Source organism: Mesoplodon bidens, assembly GCF_964165515.1.
Source record: "Mesoplodon bidens genome assembly, chromosome: 14".
NCBI lineage: Eukaryota > Metazoa > Chordata > Mammalia > Artiodactyla > Ziphiidae > Mesoplodon > Mesoplodon bidens.
The window spans coordinates 12,834,930-12,854,871 of NC_138170.1; the positions used below are offsets into that span (position 1 = coordinate 12,834,930).

The window sequence follows — 19,942 nt, forward strand, 5'->3', positions numbered from 1 at the left end:
CCACCAGGGAAGCTCCTGAAGTGCTTTTAATTTGCATTTCCCTAATGACTTATGATGTTGAGTATCTTCTCGTGCTTATTAGCCATTCATTTATCTTCTTAGGTAAAATGTGTATTTATATGTTTACCAATTTATTGACCTTTAATTTTGAAATTATTATAGATCACAGGATGTTGTAAAGTAGTAGAGGTCCTGTGTAGCCTGCACTTTTTCCCCCAGAGGTAACATCTTACATATCTATCTATAGTGCATTGTTAAAACAAGGAAATTGACATCAGTACAGTCAATGGGCCTCATTCAAACTTCTTCAGTTTTACGTGTACTCATTTGTGTGTGTATATGAGTCCATGAAATTTTATCACGTGTAGATTTGTGCAAACATCCCAGTCAAGATTCAGAACTTCTTTATCACCTCACAGATCTCCCTCATGCTAACCACTTTAGAGTCACATACACCACACCCATCTACCACAGTCCGCAATCCCTGGCAACCACTAATCTGTTCTCCATCTCTATAATTTTGTCATTTGAAAATGTTTTATAAATGGAATCATACAGTAAGTAACCTTTGAAATTGGCTTTTTACAGTTAGTATAATACCCTTGAGATCAGTACAGGTTGTTGCATATATCAATAGTGTATTTCTTTTTTAATTTGAATATTTAGATGTGTAAAGTTTCAAGAGAGTAATGATAAAACCCAGCTCATCTTTGGCTCCGTCACCAACATACAGGCAAAGGATGCAGCTCCAGTGGAGGTAAATGCAGGCACATTTCTTGAGAAGTTGAAAGTCGTTGTGCTTTATAATTTGCACAGATCAGAAAATAAAAGTTTTGCCTTTTTTTTTTTTTTTTTTTAGAAGATAGACACTATGCTGGTCCTGGAAGGCAGTGGAAACCTGGTGCTGTACACAGGAGTGGTTCGGGTAAGTAATAAATAGCATTTCATGCTTTTAGTAGGACTACTTCCTTAATTATTATTTTTTAATGTTACTTTAGTTTGATATTTAAAATTTGTTACCTCCTGTCTATAGAATTTGGCAGAAGATTCTTGTAAGAGTTGACAGTGAAGCCTTCAATTTAGGTTGGGCCTTATTTGAAGGTCTAAGATCACTGTCATTAGATGGATTGGCACTATGAAAACAGGGCAGTTGGGGAAACTTTAATGAATATAGATGATTTAAAAAAAAGAAGAAAGTCAATTGACGTTTTATAAAGAATATAGTTTTGAAATTGATGTATGGGTAGCTTTCTTAAGTCTCAAAGTTTTAGTAAAGTTTCATTGTATTAAATGTATATTATAGGGCTTCCCTGGTGGCGCAGTGGTTGAGAGTCCGCCTGCCGATGCAGGGGACAAAGGTTCGTGCCCCAGTCCAGGAAGATCCCACATGCCACGGAGCGGCTAGGCCCCTGAGCCGTGGCCACTGAGCCTGCGCGTCCAGAGCCTGTGCTCCGCAACGGGAGAGGCCACAACAGTGAGAGGCCCGCATTCCGCAAAAAAAAAAAAAAGATGTATATTATATATGTTGTCTGTGTCTTTTTAAACAGTTGTGAACTTTACATACAGAATAATGTAAATTTTACAAATTTAAATTATGAAATTTAAATACACACAGTTTGAAGGATAATGAAGCGAACATTCATATAAGCACTACCCAGGTTAAGAAATAGGATGTTGCCATATATTTACAGTCTCTTGGATTTTGTTTCCTCACTGTATCCTCATCCCCCAGAGATCCTTACTTGGAATAAATCAGTCCCTTGTTTTTATTACTAGCTTTTCCAGTTATGTATGTATCACTGACGAGTAAATTGTTTAGTTTTCCTTGTTTTTGGATTTTCATATAAAGGAAACATACCACATACTCTTCTCTGACTTATTTTGCTCAACATTATATTATTTTTAGATTTATTTGTGTTGACGTGTAGCTGTTGTTGACTCATGCACTGTTACCTAGTTTTCCATGGTATGATTATACCAGAACTTTACCAGCCCCTAGGGTTGTTTTGCTGTTTCCTCTAATAAAAATGCTTAAAAAGTTTTTAAAAAATATATATCTCCTAGCCTTTAGAATATATGCATATTCAACTTAGCCGCATGGTGCCGCATTGTTCTCCAAAGTGTAGGTTGCATCAAGGTTGCAAGGTTGTACTCCGTGCCTCCAACAGTGTATGAGAGCTCTCGAAGTCTCTTTACATTCTTGCTAACCCAAAGTACTGTTAGCTTTTTGTTTTTGTTTTTCCCAAATTGGTGCCTCATTACAGCCAGGTGATAGTGGAAGTCCAGGCTCCCACCTGGCCTTTGCTCACAGGGCCGAGGGCTGGGGTGCAGTATTTTCCTATCGTGTTTGTCTGGAGTAGGTTGGTGATTGTCTAAAAGTTTTCTAGCTATTCCTTTCCTGATGGGGTCTTTTTTCCTGTCTGCTCCCATAATGAGATTGTGGTCTGCCTCAACTTCCACGTTACCTAGAGGCCAGTTTGAGAACCGAATGGTGTTATAGATCAGTGTTTAGTTCTCAGATCTTTTACTGTGTCATTGTTGGTCAGTTTCACACGTGGGTCACTCATTGTTGGTCAGTTTCACAAAAACTTTATATATACTAGTTGTTCTGTCATTTTTGTTTTTTAATCCTAAAAGACACACCAGGATTTCATACACGTATTTAGAAAGTCCTTTTCTCTATTTCCTTCCTCTCCATTCCTCCCCTCACTCCCTAGTTGGGACAGCGAGGGGTTGCTGCTATGTTATTGCAGGGTGGGGATGGAATAGAGTACTCCACCCACAGTCTCTGGAAGAGGGACGGGAGAGGTAGGCTGCTTTTTATTACAGAGGGAGGATGAAAGCCAGGCCCTTCCCCCTTGACAGTTGCTGCACACGGTGGGGAGGTGGAGAGGGGCTGCCTCGTGGGAAGGAGAGCAGGGCTCTGTCCGCAGCATCTGCAGCTGCAGTGCCTGATGAGGGGAGGCGATGCCCCCTGGTTACTGCATGGCTGGGCTGTAAGATAGGCCTCGCCTCTGTGCTGGGGCAGGGCGCCACCTAGTCCTTGCAGGTGGGATGACAGGACCCTGCCCGGAGTCTTCAAACACAGCTCCTGATGGGGCGGGCACCGAGGGCTGTGGCTTTTTCTGTGTGTTTGCCTGAAGTGGGGCAAGCGGGGCAGGTGGGGCGAAAGTGTTTCTGCCCTGCTTAGTCTCTCTTCCTGACCAAGTTTTGGCCAAAAGAGCGAGGTTTTCATGGGCTCTCTTTTGGTGTGTGCCTGTGGGCATTTCTGGGTTGCAGGCCTCTCGAGAGCCCAAGGCCTGGTTATGTAGGGAGTTGGAGAAACAACAACAAAAGCTAGAGAATTCATAGTCTATTCCTGGTTCTCAGGGCCCTAGCCAGTCAGTCTTCTTTCCTCACCTTTAGAGTCTTCTGCTAGTTGCATCATACATTTCATGCAGATTTTGTTGTGGTGGTAATTAGTGGGAGGAATAGGAGGGAATGTGCTTACTGCATATTTTTATGAACTGGAGGGGGGTGGTCTCTGATGGCTTTTTAAAAACTTTATATATATACTAGTTCTCCTGTCATTTTTGTTTTTTAATCCTAAGGATTTTATTTGGGCAACTTCTGTAATTCTGTTAGCTTTCGGGTAGTATATTGACATAACTATGTATATTGTCAAAATTCCACTTTAGTTCTGAGTATCTCCTCTTAGTCTTATCAAGAGTTTTCAGCCTGTGTGGGTGTGAATTTCTGTTGTGTTTTTCCTGAGAACCCTGTGGGTAGCTAAAAGGAAGGAGTGGTTAGCATGGATTGCTGGCTCATTCTTTTAAGGTCAATGAAGAGTTTATGTAAATTTTTTTTGAGGAAGAAGTATTTGAAAGTTTATGACAGAAGACAGATTGTGAGCTAGAGAGCACAGTTTGAATTAGGTTGGATTCAATTTCTTGAGTATCGCTTCAGCCTAAATTTTTTGGCTCCCAAGAAGTAATTGGTGTCTTTCTCTCTAGTCTCTGAAAGCTTAGTGTCTCTGCTGCCTTTACCACCAATGAGGTAGAAAAATGCATAGTATACTTGAATTTTGTATAGTGTCTTGACTATATTAACATTCTCCCTGTTTTCTGCCCCCAGAGAAGTCCTTAGTTATGAAAAGAAGGAATCAGATTAAGAATTTATGCCAAGATATTCATAGTTGGTTGGTAGAATTTGATACATTATTAAAATTTTAATTCTCTGTTTTTTAGTCGTGTTTGGTGATCATAGACTTTGAAATATTTAAAGAAATATATGCTTACATGCCTTAACGTTTCATTTAAGAACATGATACAGTAGGAAATTCCCTGGTGGTCCAGTAGTTAGGACTCTGAACTTCCACTGCAGGGTTCAATCCCTGGTCGGGGAACTAAAATCCTATATAAACCATGTGGCGTGGCCAAAACAACAACAACAACAACAACAACAAAAACATTAAAGCTAATTTTTTCCACATTTTTTTATCACTTAAAGGTGGGAAAGGTTTTTATTCCTGGGCTGCCAGCTCCCTCCCTGACAATGTCGAACACGATGCCTCGGCCCAGCACCCCACTTGACGGCGTTAGTACTCCTAACCCTCTGAGTAAGCTGCTTGGATCCCTGGATGAGGTAAGACAGGGAGTGGGTGTTGTCAAAAATTAATAGTGTTTTAAAGAAGTTTGGTCAAATATTAGTTCTTCCCATGGTTAACTTTTTTCTGTTTTAACGATGACGGAATTGGAAGTTTGGCTAATGCTTGTAGAATGTGTCTATTTTCAAACACAAATGATTCAGTAAACATACATTGACTTCCCTTCTGATGTGTAAGGTACTTTTTGAAGGTGCTGCAGTGAGGAAAGTGATGCATTCTTTTTCAACTAGGGATCTTACAATTTACTTGGGTGGAACAGATGTACAGTCTGTTTTAAGAGATTATAATTTAAGATAGGTAGACTATTAAGACTTAAGAGGAACAGAAAGTACCATAGGAGATTCACTGATAGGAAGATACATTCTGATGGGATGATGTGGTGGAATCAGAGGCTCCTCTTCTAGAGACGTGTCTACCTTGGTTTGGACCTGGAGGGTAAGTCGGATGTCTGTAGATGGAAGGGAGCTTTGGGGTAAGCGGAATTGCATGGGTGTGGGCGTGGAGTCAGGACAGTGCGGAACATTTTAACACATAGTTGTATCTCCATCTCCCAGCATACAAGTGAAGACTCAAGAAGTCTGTGGAATGAATGAACGCTTATAAAAGTACACGTAGTCTCTTGGGTGAGGCAGGGCAGGGAGTGGGATAATAATAACCTGTTTTCTAGTGCTCTCTGTGTACTAGGCACTGTTCTGAGTGTTTTATATGTATTAACTCATTTAATCCCTTAAAACAGCTTTATGAGGAAAATATGAATCCTTGTTTTACAAAGGGGCACAGAGAGAGGTACAAGGAGGTTACTGGTCTGCCGACATACAGCTAATAAATGGTAGAGCTAGGATTTACACTGTCTTCCTAACAGGCTCTTGAAAAAGAAAGGATGAAAAGGTTTTTATTCCGAATGCAGTCTCCAGGGCATTATAGGTTTTTGAGCATGGAGTTAAGAATGTTAGGATTTGTGTTTTAAATAGGTTTATCTTGGGATTGCAGATAGACCACTTAGATCCCAAGTGCTGTAAGACTCTGGGGCCACCTCCTTCCGATTCCTTTCTTTCTCTCCTGATCTTGGTCCCTCAAGTCCAGGTAGTCTCCACAGCTTTGTAGTACTGTCCATCAGATGTGCTATTTTTATCGACTTTTTCTAGTTGCTTTGGTGAGGACCTTGGTCTGCTACCAGGTACTTAGACATGATTAGAGCAGAATGGTTTTAAATCATTATGTACAATTGCTAGACCATATGCAAAAAAGATATATAGTTTCTTTAACCTTAATTTCTCAAAACATGCTTCACACGTGTTGTATTTATGACTCTTTACAGGCTGTTCTCTTGTCCCCAGTTCCAGAACTAAGGGATTCTTCAAAGCTTCATGATTCTCTCTATAATGAGGATTATACTTTCCAACAGCTTGGAACTTACATTCATTCTATAAGAGACCCTGTCCATAACAGGGTAACGCTAGTAAGTATGCATATTTATTTTTAAAAGGTTAGGCAACTTTCCAAGAATTGTGACTGTTATTTAAAGTTTGTCAGAATGCAGAATTTTGTGAAAAATGGAAACGTTTCTTGTGATTTTTAAAATCTCTTGTAATGCATCATTTTTTTGCCCTATTTTACTTTAAAGTAGTTCTGCCCAACTTTTCTGAAGTTCATGTATTCTTAAAAAATTTATTGAAAACAAAGCTTGTTCAATCAGTTGAATTCTACGTGGGCATGGTTTTTGTCTGTTAAAAGTGAGCCTCTTATTTTTGGTGATGGTGACTCAAGTGTCTATATGAAAATTAGACACTTTGTTAAAGACAAGAATTTTTGTAAATGTTTTACAAATAAGTACATTTATTGTTTCTAAAACTTCGAAGTATTCAATTCTGTTTGAAAAATATTGCTTGTTTTTCATTTATTTTATTGCATTTTTGTTGGACAGACAGTCTTGTGAAGCATCAGCTATTTTTAAGACATTCAGAGACTTAGAATGCACAGATTCTATTTACTTGCTCTTATTTGTTTCCATTCTTTTCCCTAGGAACTGAGTAATGGCTCCATGGTTAGGATCACTATTCCTGAAATTGCCACTTCTGAGTTAGGTATGATTAAGAATCAAACCTCACTTTTGTGTGTTCTTAGTTTTATTTAAAAGATTTGGAGTAATTGCTGATTTACATGAATAATTGGGTTAAAAAATTTTGCTCTTTTTGAAGCTGTAAGATGGAGTTTTCTACTGTGCTGAGAAGCTTTAAAAAAGAGCTGGAGGGCACTTTGCTCTGTCTGCTCCACGTGTGCTCTAAGGCTGGGGGAACCCGGGAAGTGTGTGCTAGTTCTGCTTCTGTGAGATTTCTTATGAAAAAGAAGCCATGCAGTGAGATTACAGTGTATGGACACGCCTGTTGCAAGAAAATCTCAAAAACAAGGAAGCCCAAGCAACTAAAATAGTTTTTGGCATATTGATGGTTTTTAATCCAAAAATATATCTCTCAATTGTTAGATACATTGAAAATTAACATACTTGCCTTTAACTGAATAAAACAACATTATAGTAAAAATACACTCAGGAGTATTTTGATAAAATTGGAGTCTGCTTGAATTATTATTGAAATGCAATTTGGAAAGTACTAGGTGAAAAATATTTCTGAACATAGAATAGTAAAGAAAACTGTGGAGTTGAAAAGATTTGCCAACAAATGTAAATTAAGAAAAGAATGCTTGTATGATATAAGAAAATTCAGGACATCTATTAGTTTCAAAGCCTAACTGCCAGAGCAGAGCGTTGGCAGATTGTGTGAATTCTGGAATTTGCTAAGTGGGCTAGAATGACTTTTGCGTTTTAGGAAGTATCTTTCATTGGTGTAGTAAATGATATTCTGAGTTCATATGGAGATGGCTTGCTTTTCTGAAAGGTATTTAGCCAGTGATCTCAAGATGTATAAGCCTAACCAAAGTACATAAAAACAAATAACAGGTTAATTAAAAAAAAAATCTTATTCTCTCACGAGCAAATAGAAGTCACATAGTTCATGCACGTAAGTTTTTGTACTTATAAAGCTTTCCTCAGCCCCTCAGGCAGTATCTGGTTTACACTTATTTTGGATTCAGTCATGACAAACTTGATTATTAGGTTTTCTAACATTGGTTTCATTTGATTCCAACCTTTGCTGTATATGCACACACGTAGCAAATTGATGAGAAAAAGCATATGCTGCTGAGGATGGGCCTGGTGACAGTGCCAGTGGGAAGGGAAGAAAAGAATCCTCTAAAGAGATTATGGGAGGATACGAAAACATTGCAGTTTGGGGCCATTTCCTACTAAAAGCAGACCCAGGCCTCTTTATAGCAGTAGCCCTTGCCTCCCTGAGGGGGTCACTGTATGACAGTGTAGCACTGTCAGTGATAGTCATAGTGATGATATTGAGTCATTAGGAAAGTTATAGTTTACATGATATTGATTGATCAGAGAGCATGTAAAACATTTTAGAAACAATGCCGTCAGAAATAATGAAAAGTTGTAAAGCTTTGGTTAACCAGAATGTTCAATCATTCAGAACATATTTTAATGCTAGGTAAGCATTGCTATTTGAGGAGGTGTATATTGATCATTACATATTTACTGAAGTATTGAAGCAATATTTTATATGAATTTATTAATGTAGAAATTGTGTCTTTTTGTTAGAATGGCCTTTAATTTATTGTCCAAACTAGGACATTTTTGAGAGTGAAATGGGGAGCTATTAATAACTGTCAGCGCCATGGATGTCAATCACTTCTGTCTGAGGTAATCTCAGCTCTTTGGTTACTCTCTTTCTGATCCAAAATTAACGATCAGAAAGCTGCCCTGAGATCTCTCGCAAGCCCTGTTAAATTCAGTGTCAGTTGATTGGCTAGGTCAGATTTGCGTCCCATTGGCTCTTTAATGGCAGTTCTTTTTTCATAGTACTTGGCCTTTATATAGTACTAATTAAAAAATGTTCTTAGTAGAAGGGGAAAAGAAATGCATGCATAGGAAGCATACTAAAATTAATCTTTGCTTTTAACAGTACAAACTTGTTTGCAAGCAATTAAATTTATCCTGCCAAAAGAAGTAGCTGTTCAGATGCTTGTCAAGTGGTACAGTGTCCACAGTGCTCCAGGAGGACCCAGTTATCACTCAGAGTGGAACTTATTTGTGACTTGTCTCATGAACATGATGGGTTATAACACAGACCGCTTAGCATGGACAAGGAATGTAAGTACAGATAATTGTTTTTCCTCCTGAGATACTCTGTAGTTATCAATGTAATGTTCGCATAATTTTTTTTAACATCTTCATTGGAGTATAATTGCTTTACAATGGTGTGTTAGTTTCTCCTTTATAACAAAGTGAATCAGTTATACATATATCCCCATATCTCTTCCCTCTTGCGTCTCCCTCCCTCCTACCCTCCCTATCCCACCCCTCTGGGTGGTCACAAAGCACCAAGCTGATCTCCCTGTGCTATGCGGCTGCTTCCCACTAGCTATCTATTTTACATTTGGTAGTGTATATATGTCCATGCCACTCTCTCACTTTGTCCCAGCTTATACTTCCCCCTCCCCATATCCTCAAGTCCATATCCTCAAGTCCATTCTCTAGTAGGTCTGTGTCTTTATTCCCGTCTTGCCCCTAGGTTCTTCATGACCATCTTTTTTTTTTTAGATTCTGTATATATGTGTTACCATACGGTATTTGTTTTTCTCTTTCTGACTTACTTCACTCTGTATGACAGACTCTAGGTCCATCCACCTCACTACAAATAACTCAATTTCATTTCTTTTTATGGCTGAGTGATATTCCACTGTATATATGTGCCACATCTTCTTTATCCATTCATCTGTTGATGGACACTTAGGTTGTTTCCATGTCCTGGCTATTGTAAATAGAACATTGTGGTACATGACTTTTTTTTGTGTGTGTGGTACGTGGGCCTCTCACTGTTGTGGCCTCTCCCATTGCGGAGCACAGGCTCCGGACGCGCAGGCTCAGCAGCCATGGCTCATGGGCCTAGCCGCTCCGTGGCATGTGGGATCTTCCCGGACCGGGGCACGAACCCGTGTCCCCTGCATCGGCAGGCGGAGTCTCAACCACTGCGCCACCAGGGAAGCCCCCTATAGTTTTTATTTTTTGACTCGCATTTCATGGCTTACCTGTTTCATTCTCCTCTCCACCTAGCAACCAGAGTAATCCTGTCCAATAAAGTCAGATCAAGTCACTCCTCTGCTCAGAACCCTCCAGTGCCTTCCCATCCTACTCAGTAAAAGCCAAAGGCCTGCAAGACAGCACGTGACCCAGCTTCTCTCACGTCTGGTTTTACTGTTTACTCATCCCTGCCTTGCTCACACTGTCCCCACCACACTGGTTTCCATTGTTTCCCCTGAACACACCAAGCATATTCCTGCCTCAGGGTCTTTGCACTTGCTGTTACCCCTGGAGAAAATTACTTCCCTCAGACAAGACAAGCTGAGGCCTTTTCCAGATGTCACCTCAGTACAGCCTGCCCTGTCCATTCTGTGTAGAATTGTACCTACGCTCCATGCCCCCCTTATTATCCCCTTTACCTTTTTTTCTCTTAGCACTAATTATATATAATATGCTGTATATTTTATTTATTTTGTTTGTGTGTCTCTTCTCCTCCCACAGGAAGGTAAATTCTGTGTGGGCAGGGATTTTTGTTTGGTTTTGTTCACTACTCTGTCTCTAGGACCTACAATAGTGCCTGGCATAGATGGGTGCTTAGTGAACATTTGTTGAATGAATGCCCTTTTCCACCTGAATGAAGTATTATTTTCAACATTTTGTGTCTGTTGCATCATATGAAAGAATCGCCCTCTGCCATTTCCTTGGGAAAAATTTTCCTGGGAAAATAGGGACAATTTTCTTATTCCAAACAATTGCATGAATGCTACTTCATTCCAGATTTTTCCATTCTTTATTAAATATGAAAAAATTGTGCCTTATAGAAACTGAGGATTTCTACAATATGAATAAGTCCACGTCAGCTTCTTGTAGTTTTTGTATGTTACTGTCCTGTGGAACTTGTTGAGGAATACAGATCACTGTGCCCCATTCTCTAGCAGAGAGCCAGTGCCCCCTCGTGTTTCCATGCTGTGGTTAGGACTGAGCACCCACAGTTTTTTTCTTTCGTAAAGAAGAACATGATTCTTTGATTTACTTATTGCACGATAACCCTAAAGGAAGGAACGAGGAAGTCAGCTCTGACATTTATCTGTAGGACTGCGTAGTTAAACCCTGCTGTCTTCTGTCCTCACCGTCAGAGCTCAGGATGAAATGGTCCTCAGTGGCAAATGGTTTTTATTTTGCTTTGTCCAGATATATCTCTTTTTTGTTTTCATTTAAGTAATAAAGTGGAGGGTAGAGTACCGAATTTCTGCCAATGACTAGCTCTGTGATTTTGGCATTTCTTTGGGCCTTCCTTAATTTACGAATGAGTTAAATGAGAGGACTGGGCCAGATGTTGCTTTTTGGTTGTTACATTCTGTGAGTGGTTGCATCTAGGGTTAACTCTTCTGTCCTTTGGGATGCTCATATTTTCATTAGATAGATATTGAGTTCCTGATGTGGGCCAGGCATGAAGCCAGGCTTTTCAGATACGCATTAGGGAAGACAGATGTTTCCTCTCATGGAATTGACTGTCCTAGGGGAAGGCAGATAAATGAATATTTTATATCCAGGTTGTGATAGATCAAGGTCAGGGATCCACAGAATTATATAACAGGATTGGCTAACCTGTGACATATTAAAATAATGAAAATAAGACAGATCCATATATGTCACAAAGAGGTATCTGTATCAGACAATCGCCACTGTCCTTTCCCATAACTCCAGGTCTTAATGAATCTGATAACCATAGCTGGGACATTCTTTCTGACTGTGGGACTTAAGACTATGTGTGTATGTGCGCGCGTGCACACACGCATGGTATATTTGGTTGAAGTTTTAGGTAAGATAGCTATCATTTCATCTGTTGCTTTGATTTTGCTCTTGTTATTTTTGTTTTTTGATAATACTGTGTGTAAGTTGGGCTGTGTTTTATTTAAATGCTTCACAAGAAAACCTGTTCTCTTGATCAGTTTTTAAAATTACTTTATTCAGTTTAAAAAAGTACTTTGTGTGGTTTTATATTTAAACATTTAGTTTTAAAAATTATTGCTATCTATGTTTAGTTTTTATATAGAAATCAACTTTCAGATGAATGAGATTAATTGATAAATATGTAAGTTTTTATAGCATAGGAAAATAGCTATTGCTATTTATAAGGTTATGGTTGATTAGTTGGTAGTTCAGTGCCTGTGTAAAGTAGCAGGTGGCAAAGGTTATGCCAGAGGGAATTGAATAAGACTGAAGTTTTAGAAAATTGCTTTTATGTAACTCATTAGGATAGGCTAACTATTATAACAGAAAGCTCTCAAAAGATATAATGGCTCACACACAATAAAAATGTGTATCTTGTTCATATAACAGTATTTAGCAGGTAAACAGGCCTCATGGTTATTAGGGACCCAGGCTGATGGAGCATCTGTCTTCTTCAACGTGAGGCTTCAAAGATAGCCTTAGAGTTGACGCTAGATGCAAGGGAAAGAGCCTAGGGGAGCATGAATGGGAGGTTTTCATTAACTGGGCCTGGCAGTGGTGACATCTGCTTTCATTCATAATCACACTGTCAGAGGGCCACACCTAACTGTGAGGGGGCAGGGATACATAGCCTGGCTGTGGGTCCAGGAGAAAGAGGAGAACACAGATTTTGGAGAGTAGCTACCCATCTCTGCCATAGAATTGTTAGACTGTCACTGCAGACAGACTCTAAATAAATGTCTGCTAAGTTCTGACATTTGGCTAACACTGGGTTGATTCTTTGAGACTTGGCATATTTTGGGTATAGCTAATGGTCCTGTTCTTTCTACCAGTGGAGTGAAGATCTGTGTCATCAGAGAAGTAGGGGAGGAAAGGAAGCTACCATTGCAGTACCTGTGCACCCAGGCACTGGACTAGGTGCTTTACATAGATGATTTCATTTAGTCTTCACAATGATCCTAGAAGAAAGGTTTTCATACCATGTTTTTCCAGATGAGAAAATGAGTTTTGGTGACATTCCTCAGTTTCCATAATTGGTAGAACTGATTTCAGAATCATTTAAGTTGATCAGTTGTCAGTGATAAATTTACATGATTTTGTCTTCTCTTTTGGGGTTATCTTCCAGTTTGACTTCGAAGGATCACTTTCCCCAGTCATTGCACCCAAAAAAGCAAGACCTTCTGAGACGGGATCTGATGACGTAAGCATTGTTTTTTCTTGCTAATAAAAATGAATCTGTGAGTATTATACTGGTCCCCCACATTTGTAGTGTTCCTGTTGATTTGTGTGTATTTCTAACACCTTTTACTTATTTTAATACTGAATGACAGCTACTTTGAAGGACAGGACCTGTTACATTTTCTGTGGCTATTTATTCACTTTTGTCTTTGATGATCATCTAAAAATTACTAAACATACATAATGCTGTGTGATTTAAATTTGGGTTTATAGATGTTTTACTGCCAATTGATCACCTAAAGTGACAGCATTTGCCTTTTTAGGCAGTGTTTCTTTAATTTAGGTTTTCAAACGTATCAGATTCCATGGGTGTATTCTTGTTGTTTCAAAACATTCTTTTAAAATTGAGGTTTCATTTCCATAAATGAAATGCTCAGATCTTAAGGATGCTGTTTGATCAGTTTTGACAAATGCACACTCGTGTGACCCACACTCCTCTCAAGAACAAAACATTTCCATCATTCCATAAAGCTCTCTTGTGCCATTTTAAATCATTTTTTTCTTCTCAAGGCGTCCACTGATTTGAATTCTGTCATATGTTAGCGTTGCCAGCTCTAGAACTTGATACAAATGAAGGAATATAGTATGTAATCTTTGGCATAAGGTTTCTTTCATTCAGCGTAATGCTTTTGAGATTCATCCATGTTGTTGCAGATATCAGTAGTTTGTGCCTTTTTATTGGTGGGTAGTATGAATATACCACAGTTTGTTTATTTATTCTTCTGCTGTTGGATATCTAGCCCATTTCCGTTATTTGACTGTTATGTGTAAAGCTGCTGCCCACATTCAGCAATAAGTCTTTGTGGACATATATTTTCATTTCTCTTGGCTAAATACCTAGCAGTGAACTTGTTGGGTCATTGCTGGTTCTCAGACTGGTTATACCATGTTAACGCTGACGAGTAATATATGAGTTGGCCAATATTTGCTGTCGGTCTTTTTCCTTTTAACCATTTGGATATGTGGAAAGCAGTTTCTCTAAGAGGTTTTAATTTGCCTTTCCCTAATGGCTAATGATGTTAGGCACTGTTTCATATGCTTATTAGCTACTTATATATGTTTGTGTGAAGTTTGTGTTCAGGTGTTTTACCTGTTTTTAAATTGGATTTAAAAAAATATTAAGCTGTAGAAGTTCTTTATATATTTTAGATATGACATTCTTTGTCATATGTGTATTTTGGGAATATTTTCTCCCAGTATGTGGCTTAACAGTGTCTTTTGGTGAGCAGAATTTTTTATATTGGTTGTCTAACTTATAAATTTTTTACTTTTATGGTTGGTTCTATATCTGTTCCAAGAGTTTTTAAGTTAGAATAACACACTGTATTGAGCCTGACAAAAGCACCAATAAATTCCAAGTTGTGACAAAACCATAGACCACATTCTCTTGACACAATACAATAAATCACAAGTAGAAACTAAAACACACTTAATACTTGTAAAGTGTAGCACAGTTTGAATATAAAATTCAGTTGACTATTAGGCACATTACTAGCATCATCATCTTATAAACATTGAAAGATACATATACCAGCTAGATACAAGTAGACCTCTCCTCTTACTAAAACCCAAATCAATGTAGTGGCCCTTATACCTGCCTGTCTACACTTCCCACCTTTCCTTCTTTACTTTTGGCTCATAAGACATTGCCTAAGATAATCTGAAATTTTTCTCTCTCAATCTCTACCTAGGTAGTAGGATTTTTCTTCCAAAGTCTCTTCCCTAAGAGGGCGTGACTACATTTTTTCAAGTGGTTTTTAAAGGTGGCTTGTCTTAATATTTATTGCTGGCACCTGGAAACTGCTTAGCCATTTGAAGTGTTGGTTCTAATTTTTCAGCATTGTGATTTTTCATACTATTAACAACTTAATGTGAAAATGGAACTTGAATTGTTTTAAGTGAATTTGATTTTCTTTTTTAATGATGACATTACAGGAGGGATTATTTAAAAAGTTAATATCCTTTTTATTCTTCTCAGGACTGGGAATATTTACTAAATTCAGACTACCACCAGAATGTTGAGTCTCATCTTTTGAATAGATCTTTATGTTTGAGTCCTTTGGAAGTTTCACAGATGAAGGATGAGGATTTGTCACAGAATCTCAGTTTGGACTCTTCTACACTTCTTTTCACTCACATACCTGCAATTTTTTTTGTTCTTCACCTGGTCTATGAGGAGCTTAAGTTGAACACTCTAATGGGAGAAGGAATTCGTTCACTTGTTGAACTTCTCGTTCAGTTGGCAAGGTAAATGTTGTTTGTAGATTAGAAACTTCAAGAGGTCATTAGCTGACTTGATCTTAGACATGAATATCATATAGGAAGCTTGCAAATAAATTTCTGAAATCTACCGTTTCAACAGACCACAGCATTTTCTATAAACAACAGAATTGTTTGAAGGTATCCACTATGGAAGGGCCTGTGGGTCATGCTGGGGTTGCTGGTCTTTGTCCTAAGATGAATGGGAAGACACCGGAGTGTGTTACACGGTGAGGATGACCTGCTTAGCTTTCATTTTGACAGGATGACTGTGGTGAAAGGTCTGTAATGACACCTGCTGTTTTTGTAGTAATGCCTATGTTCAGATAGTGTTTACAGTGAACAAAATCATAATTTACATGTAGGAATTGTCAAAGTAGGTATTAGAATCCCTGTTTCAGCGATGAGGAAACTTGCCCAAGTTTGTTTCTAAGAACAGGTGTCGTTTGCTAGTCATGGGCTGTCTTTGCTGTGCCTTTGTTGTCTCAGTCTGTGGTCTTCCCTGTCTTTCAGGCTCTCTTAGTGGATCCATAATAAGATTGTTCTGATAATACTTTTAAAAGCCTTTCTAGCACCTTGTGTTTGGCACTGAACTGGGAAGGTCATACTTAGGTGTTATTTGAGCCTTTGTGACCCTTGGTGATAAAGAAAGTTAACTTTGAATCAAAATGCCAACCTCTGTGTTAAGGTTGTCGTATGTTTTCTAATTTCTGTTATCTTCCTTGAGATACTGAAATTCTTTTCTGAGGCATGGCAGTTTTAATTGATGGTCAGTTTCTCTTAATGACAAATCATTACTATGATCAAAATACTTTAGTAATGAAATGATTTTCAAACCCTAATCATGGCTCTCTGAAACAGGTAACATTTGTAAAATGTTTTACATTTTGTAAAGTATTTCTCGCATATTATCTTATTTAATCTTAAAAACTTGAGAGTGAGTTAACTGGTGTTGCTCCATTTTCTAGAAGAAAAAATACTGAGATTCATAGAGTTGCCTTGCTGACTATCACACAGCTAATAAATTAAAAGAGGAGAAAATGGACCACAGTGTTTTCACAGTAGTTTTATCCCCAAATTCATCTAGCAAAAGGAGTTTGGGTTCCATTTGTCATACTGGGCACTTTAAAGCCCAGAAATAGAATACAGAGGCTCTAGATCTGGTTGTCTTCTTCCTCATAAGTAAATTTTTTTAATTGAAAAGTTCAACTGATGAGTCCTTCTAACTCTTTGGGAGGAAAATGCTATAATACCTTCCTTGTTATTTCTTTTTTATATGTTCTTATTGTTTTAGGGACTTAAAATTGGAGGCTTATGTAGATCATTACTATAGAGATTACCCAGCACTTGTCAGAACTACTGGACAAGTGTGTACAATTGATCAAGGTAAGTGTGCTGTTAAAGGTTTTCTGAACAATGTAGTGACATTACCTTGTATTTTTCTTGGTGAATAGCGGAGGATATATTTCTTACCATTAGCCTCTAAATCAGGGGCAGTGTCTTTCCACCAGGCAGATTTTAGTTTGTCGTGTTCGACCTCTGACTTGTAGTAAGCCATAATCTCTTCAGTGTAGGGGGAAAATGTTACTCATCCCTAAGTTTCTGCCTTGCAAAAGCTTAGAGCTTCCAGTGCCAAGGGTGCTGTGCTGTCCTGTGCTGCCCAGGGAGTAGCCACCTGCCATGTGCTATTTAAGTTAATTATATTAAAAATTCAGTGCCTCAGTTGCACTTGCCACGTTTCAAGTGCTCAGTAGCCACATGGGGCTAGTGATTGCCATATTGGACAGTACAGATACAGAACATTTCCATAACCACTGTACTGTCTTAGACCCTGAGTTAAAGCGACTCAGGATTGGGGCCCAGTTGTTAAAACAGAGCACAATCCTGGGTGTATTGTCTGTTTTCTCATCTTTAGGGTTAGGGCAGAAATTTTTCGTTAGAGTCTTTATATGCCTTGAACACAAGAATTTTTCTAAATTTCCTTCCAGGATTGGATAAAATATTAGGCAGTTAAATTCCACATATTATAATATGGTCAGTTACTTACTGTGGCAGAAAACATGAAGCATTTTGGAGACTATGGAAAAATGTTATTCTGATCGTTTTCAAATGATAGGTATTGTTGATTATTTTTCCTTTAGAATAAAACAGTATTGTATTAATGTATCTTTATAAACATTTATCTAATTTTAAAGGACAAACAGGATTTATGCATCATCCATCATTTTTTACTTCTGAGCCACCAAGTATTTATCAGTGGGTGAGTTCTTGTCTGAAGGGTGAAGGAATGCCACCCTATCCTTACCTCCCCGTCATCTGTGAAAGAAGCAGACTTGTAGTCTTGGTATGTATTCAAAGTGTTGCCGAACCTGTTTTTTTCTTTTTCTCTTTCAGTATAATTTTAAAAATTATCATACAGTTAAATTAACTTTTTTTTTCATTTTGTGTATAGCTCTGAGGATTTCAACAAATGTAGAGTTCATGTAATCACCACCATAATTAGGATTCAAAACAGTTTCATCACCCCCCTCAGAAAATTCCCTCATGCTTTTGAGATTCATCCAAGTGTTGCTGTATCAGCAGTTCGTTGCACTTAACTGCTGAGTGCCAGCTATACATTGTATGGATATATCACATGGGTTTATCCGTTCATCCATTGAAGATATTTGGGTTGACTCCAGTTGTTAGAAATTATGAATAGAGTTGCTGTAAACATTCATGTCCAGGTTTTTTGTGTGAACAAAAGTTTTCATTTCTCTAGGGTAGATACCCAGAGGTGTGATTGATGGCCATATAGTAAGTATATATTTAAGATTAATATATGTGTATTTAAGAAACTGTAAACTGTTTTTCAGAGTATATGTACCATTTTACAGTTCCACCATCAACGTGTGAGAGTTCCAATTTCCCTGCATCCTGATCAGTGTTTGGTATTGTCATGATTTGTAATTTTTGTCATTCTGATAGATGTGTAGTGATATCTCATTGTGGTTTTAATTTGCATTTTCTTAATGGCTAGTGATATTTTGAGTATTCCTAGATATGAGGTTTTGTCAGACATATGGATTTCAAGTATTCTTTCCTGTAGTTTGTCATGTTCCATTGTTCTCTTAATGTTTCCTTTGTGAAGCAAAAATGTTTAATTTTGATGAAGCCAGTTTATCCAGTTTTTTTTCTTTTATGGATCGTGCTTTTGGTGTCATGTCTATAAATTCATTGTTTAGGTCACAAGGATTTTCTCCAGTTTTCTTCTAGAAGTTTTACGGTTTTATGTTTTACATTTAGATCTATGATCCATTTTGTTAATTTTTATAAGATGTGAGGTTTATGTTGAGATTTTTATTCCATTTGGATGGTCAATTCTTTTAACAGCATTTGTTGAGAACACTCTTCTTTCTCTTTTGCACTTTTGTTAAGAATCAGTTGACCACATTCTTGTGAGTTTGTTTCTAGACTTTTTATTCTGGTCCATTGATCTGTGTTGTGGTCCACACACTCTTGATTACTGTAGCTTTATAGTAAGTCTTAAAATTGGTTAGTATGACTTTTCCTTCCATTACTTTGCTTTTTCAAAATTGTTTTAGCTATTTAAATTCCTTTACCTTTTCATTTAAACTTTATAATCAACTTGTCCATAGCTACAAAAAATCCTACTTGAATTTTAAAAAGTAAAATAATTTTTATTTTTAAAAATTAATTCATTTTGTTAATACATAGTTAATCAAAGATCAGACCTTCAAATAGAACCAGAGGGTGTTGGCAAAGGTGAGTTCCTTCACACTCCTTTCTCTTGGTCCCCCTACTGGAGTGGCCTGCCTACAGGTCTTTTGTGGACCTTTCTGGAGATGGAGCCTTCCCAGACTTAGAGGAGAACCAGATCTTTTGTCTCCTCTCCCAGATGTCACTGGAGTATATGAATGTCCTTGCTCCTCACCCATCTTTTCCTTTACTCTGCATCCTGCTTTGCTTCATGTTGAGAAAGGCTTCAGAACCCCCTGTGGCTCTGAAATTGATACGCAGAATGGTCATTCTGCTTTTTTTAAAAAAAATGCTGATAAAATATACATAACATAATATTTATTATTTTAACTATTTTTAAGTGTACAATTCAGTGGCGTTAAATACATTCACAGTGTATTAAGAGCAGCTTAATCCCAGAACTTTTTCATTCCTTGCTGCTTGTGTGGAAACATTCAGGTGAAATCACCAGATGTATTGGTCCTGTCCAACTCTGCTGAAATGGGTTAGACTCAGTGTTATATCTACCCAAAAGGGAGCTAGAGAAATATGAATAAGCCAGAGTTGTTCAGCCTCCAGCTTAAATAATAGTAGTCAATTTGTAGATATTCATATTATATCTTTGTTAGATATGATGTCAGCTAGCTTTAGGAATATATGATTTGCAGTGCTTGTATTGGTTTAGAATGTAGGACTTGAAGATCCTCCAGCATTGTGCTGAAATTTTAATAAGATCATGCTGCTACTTTCTTTCAGAAAAAAGAAAACGCTGCAGGCGTAGATCTTAGTGGTAGTAGCAAGTATTCAAGCGAGAACTTTGAAGGCTGAAGCAGAGAAGGGTTAGGTCTAGAGGGGTAGAGAGTTAGGGTGTACCTCACCAAAAATGACCCAAATGTCCATCAGTTGATAAGTAGATAAACAAAGGTTGGTACATCTGTATAATGGAATACTCGTCAGCAGTA

At 38.0% G+C, this 19,942-nt stretch overlaps 1 protein-coding gene across 2 annotated transcripts in view; it reads left to right on the top strand.

Moving 5' to 3' along the window:
- ANAPC1 (anaphase promoting complex subunit 1) overlaps positions 1-19,942 on the top strand; it is a 100,183-nt gene that overhangs the window by 21,799 nt on the left and 58,442 nt on the right. For both annotated transcript variants that reach the window (XM_081254227.1, XM_081254226.1), the window contains exons 12-21: positions 667-757; positions 860-925; positions 4,489-4,623; positions 5,964-6,104; positions 6,669-6,729; positions 8,674-8,861; positions 12,871-12,945; positions 14,962-15,230; positions 16,537-16,628; positions 17,438-17,586. In XM_081254227.1, coding sequence (XP_081110353.1) covers positions 667-757; positions 860-925; positions 4,489-4,623; positions 5,964-6,104; positions 6,669-6,729; positions 8,674-8,861; positions 12,871-12,945; positions 14,962-15,230; positions 16,537-16,628; positions 17,438-17,586 — 1,267 coding nt within the window. The remainder of the gene's footprint in view (positions 1-666; positions 758-859; positions 926-4,488; positions 4,624-5,963; positions 6,105-6,668; positions 6,730-8,673; positions 8,862-12,870; positions 12,946-14,961; positions 15,231-16,536; positions 16,629-17,437; positions 17,587-19,942) is intronic.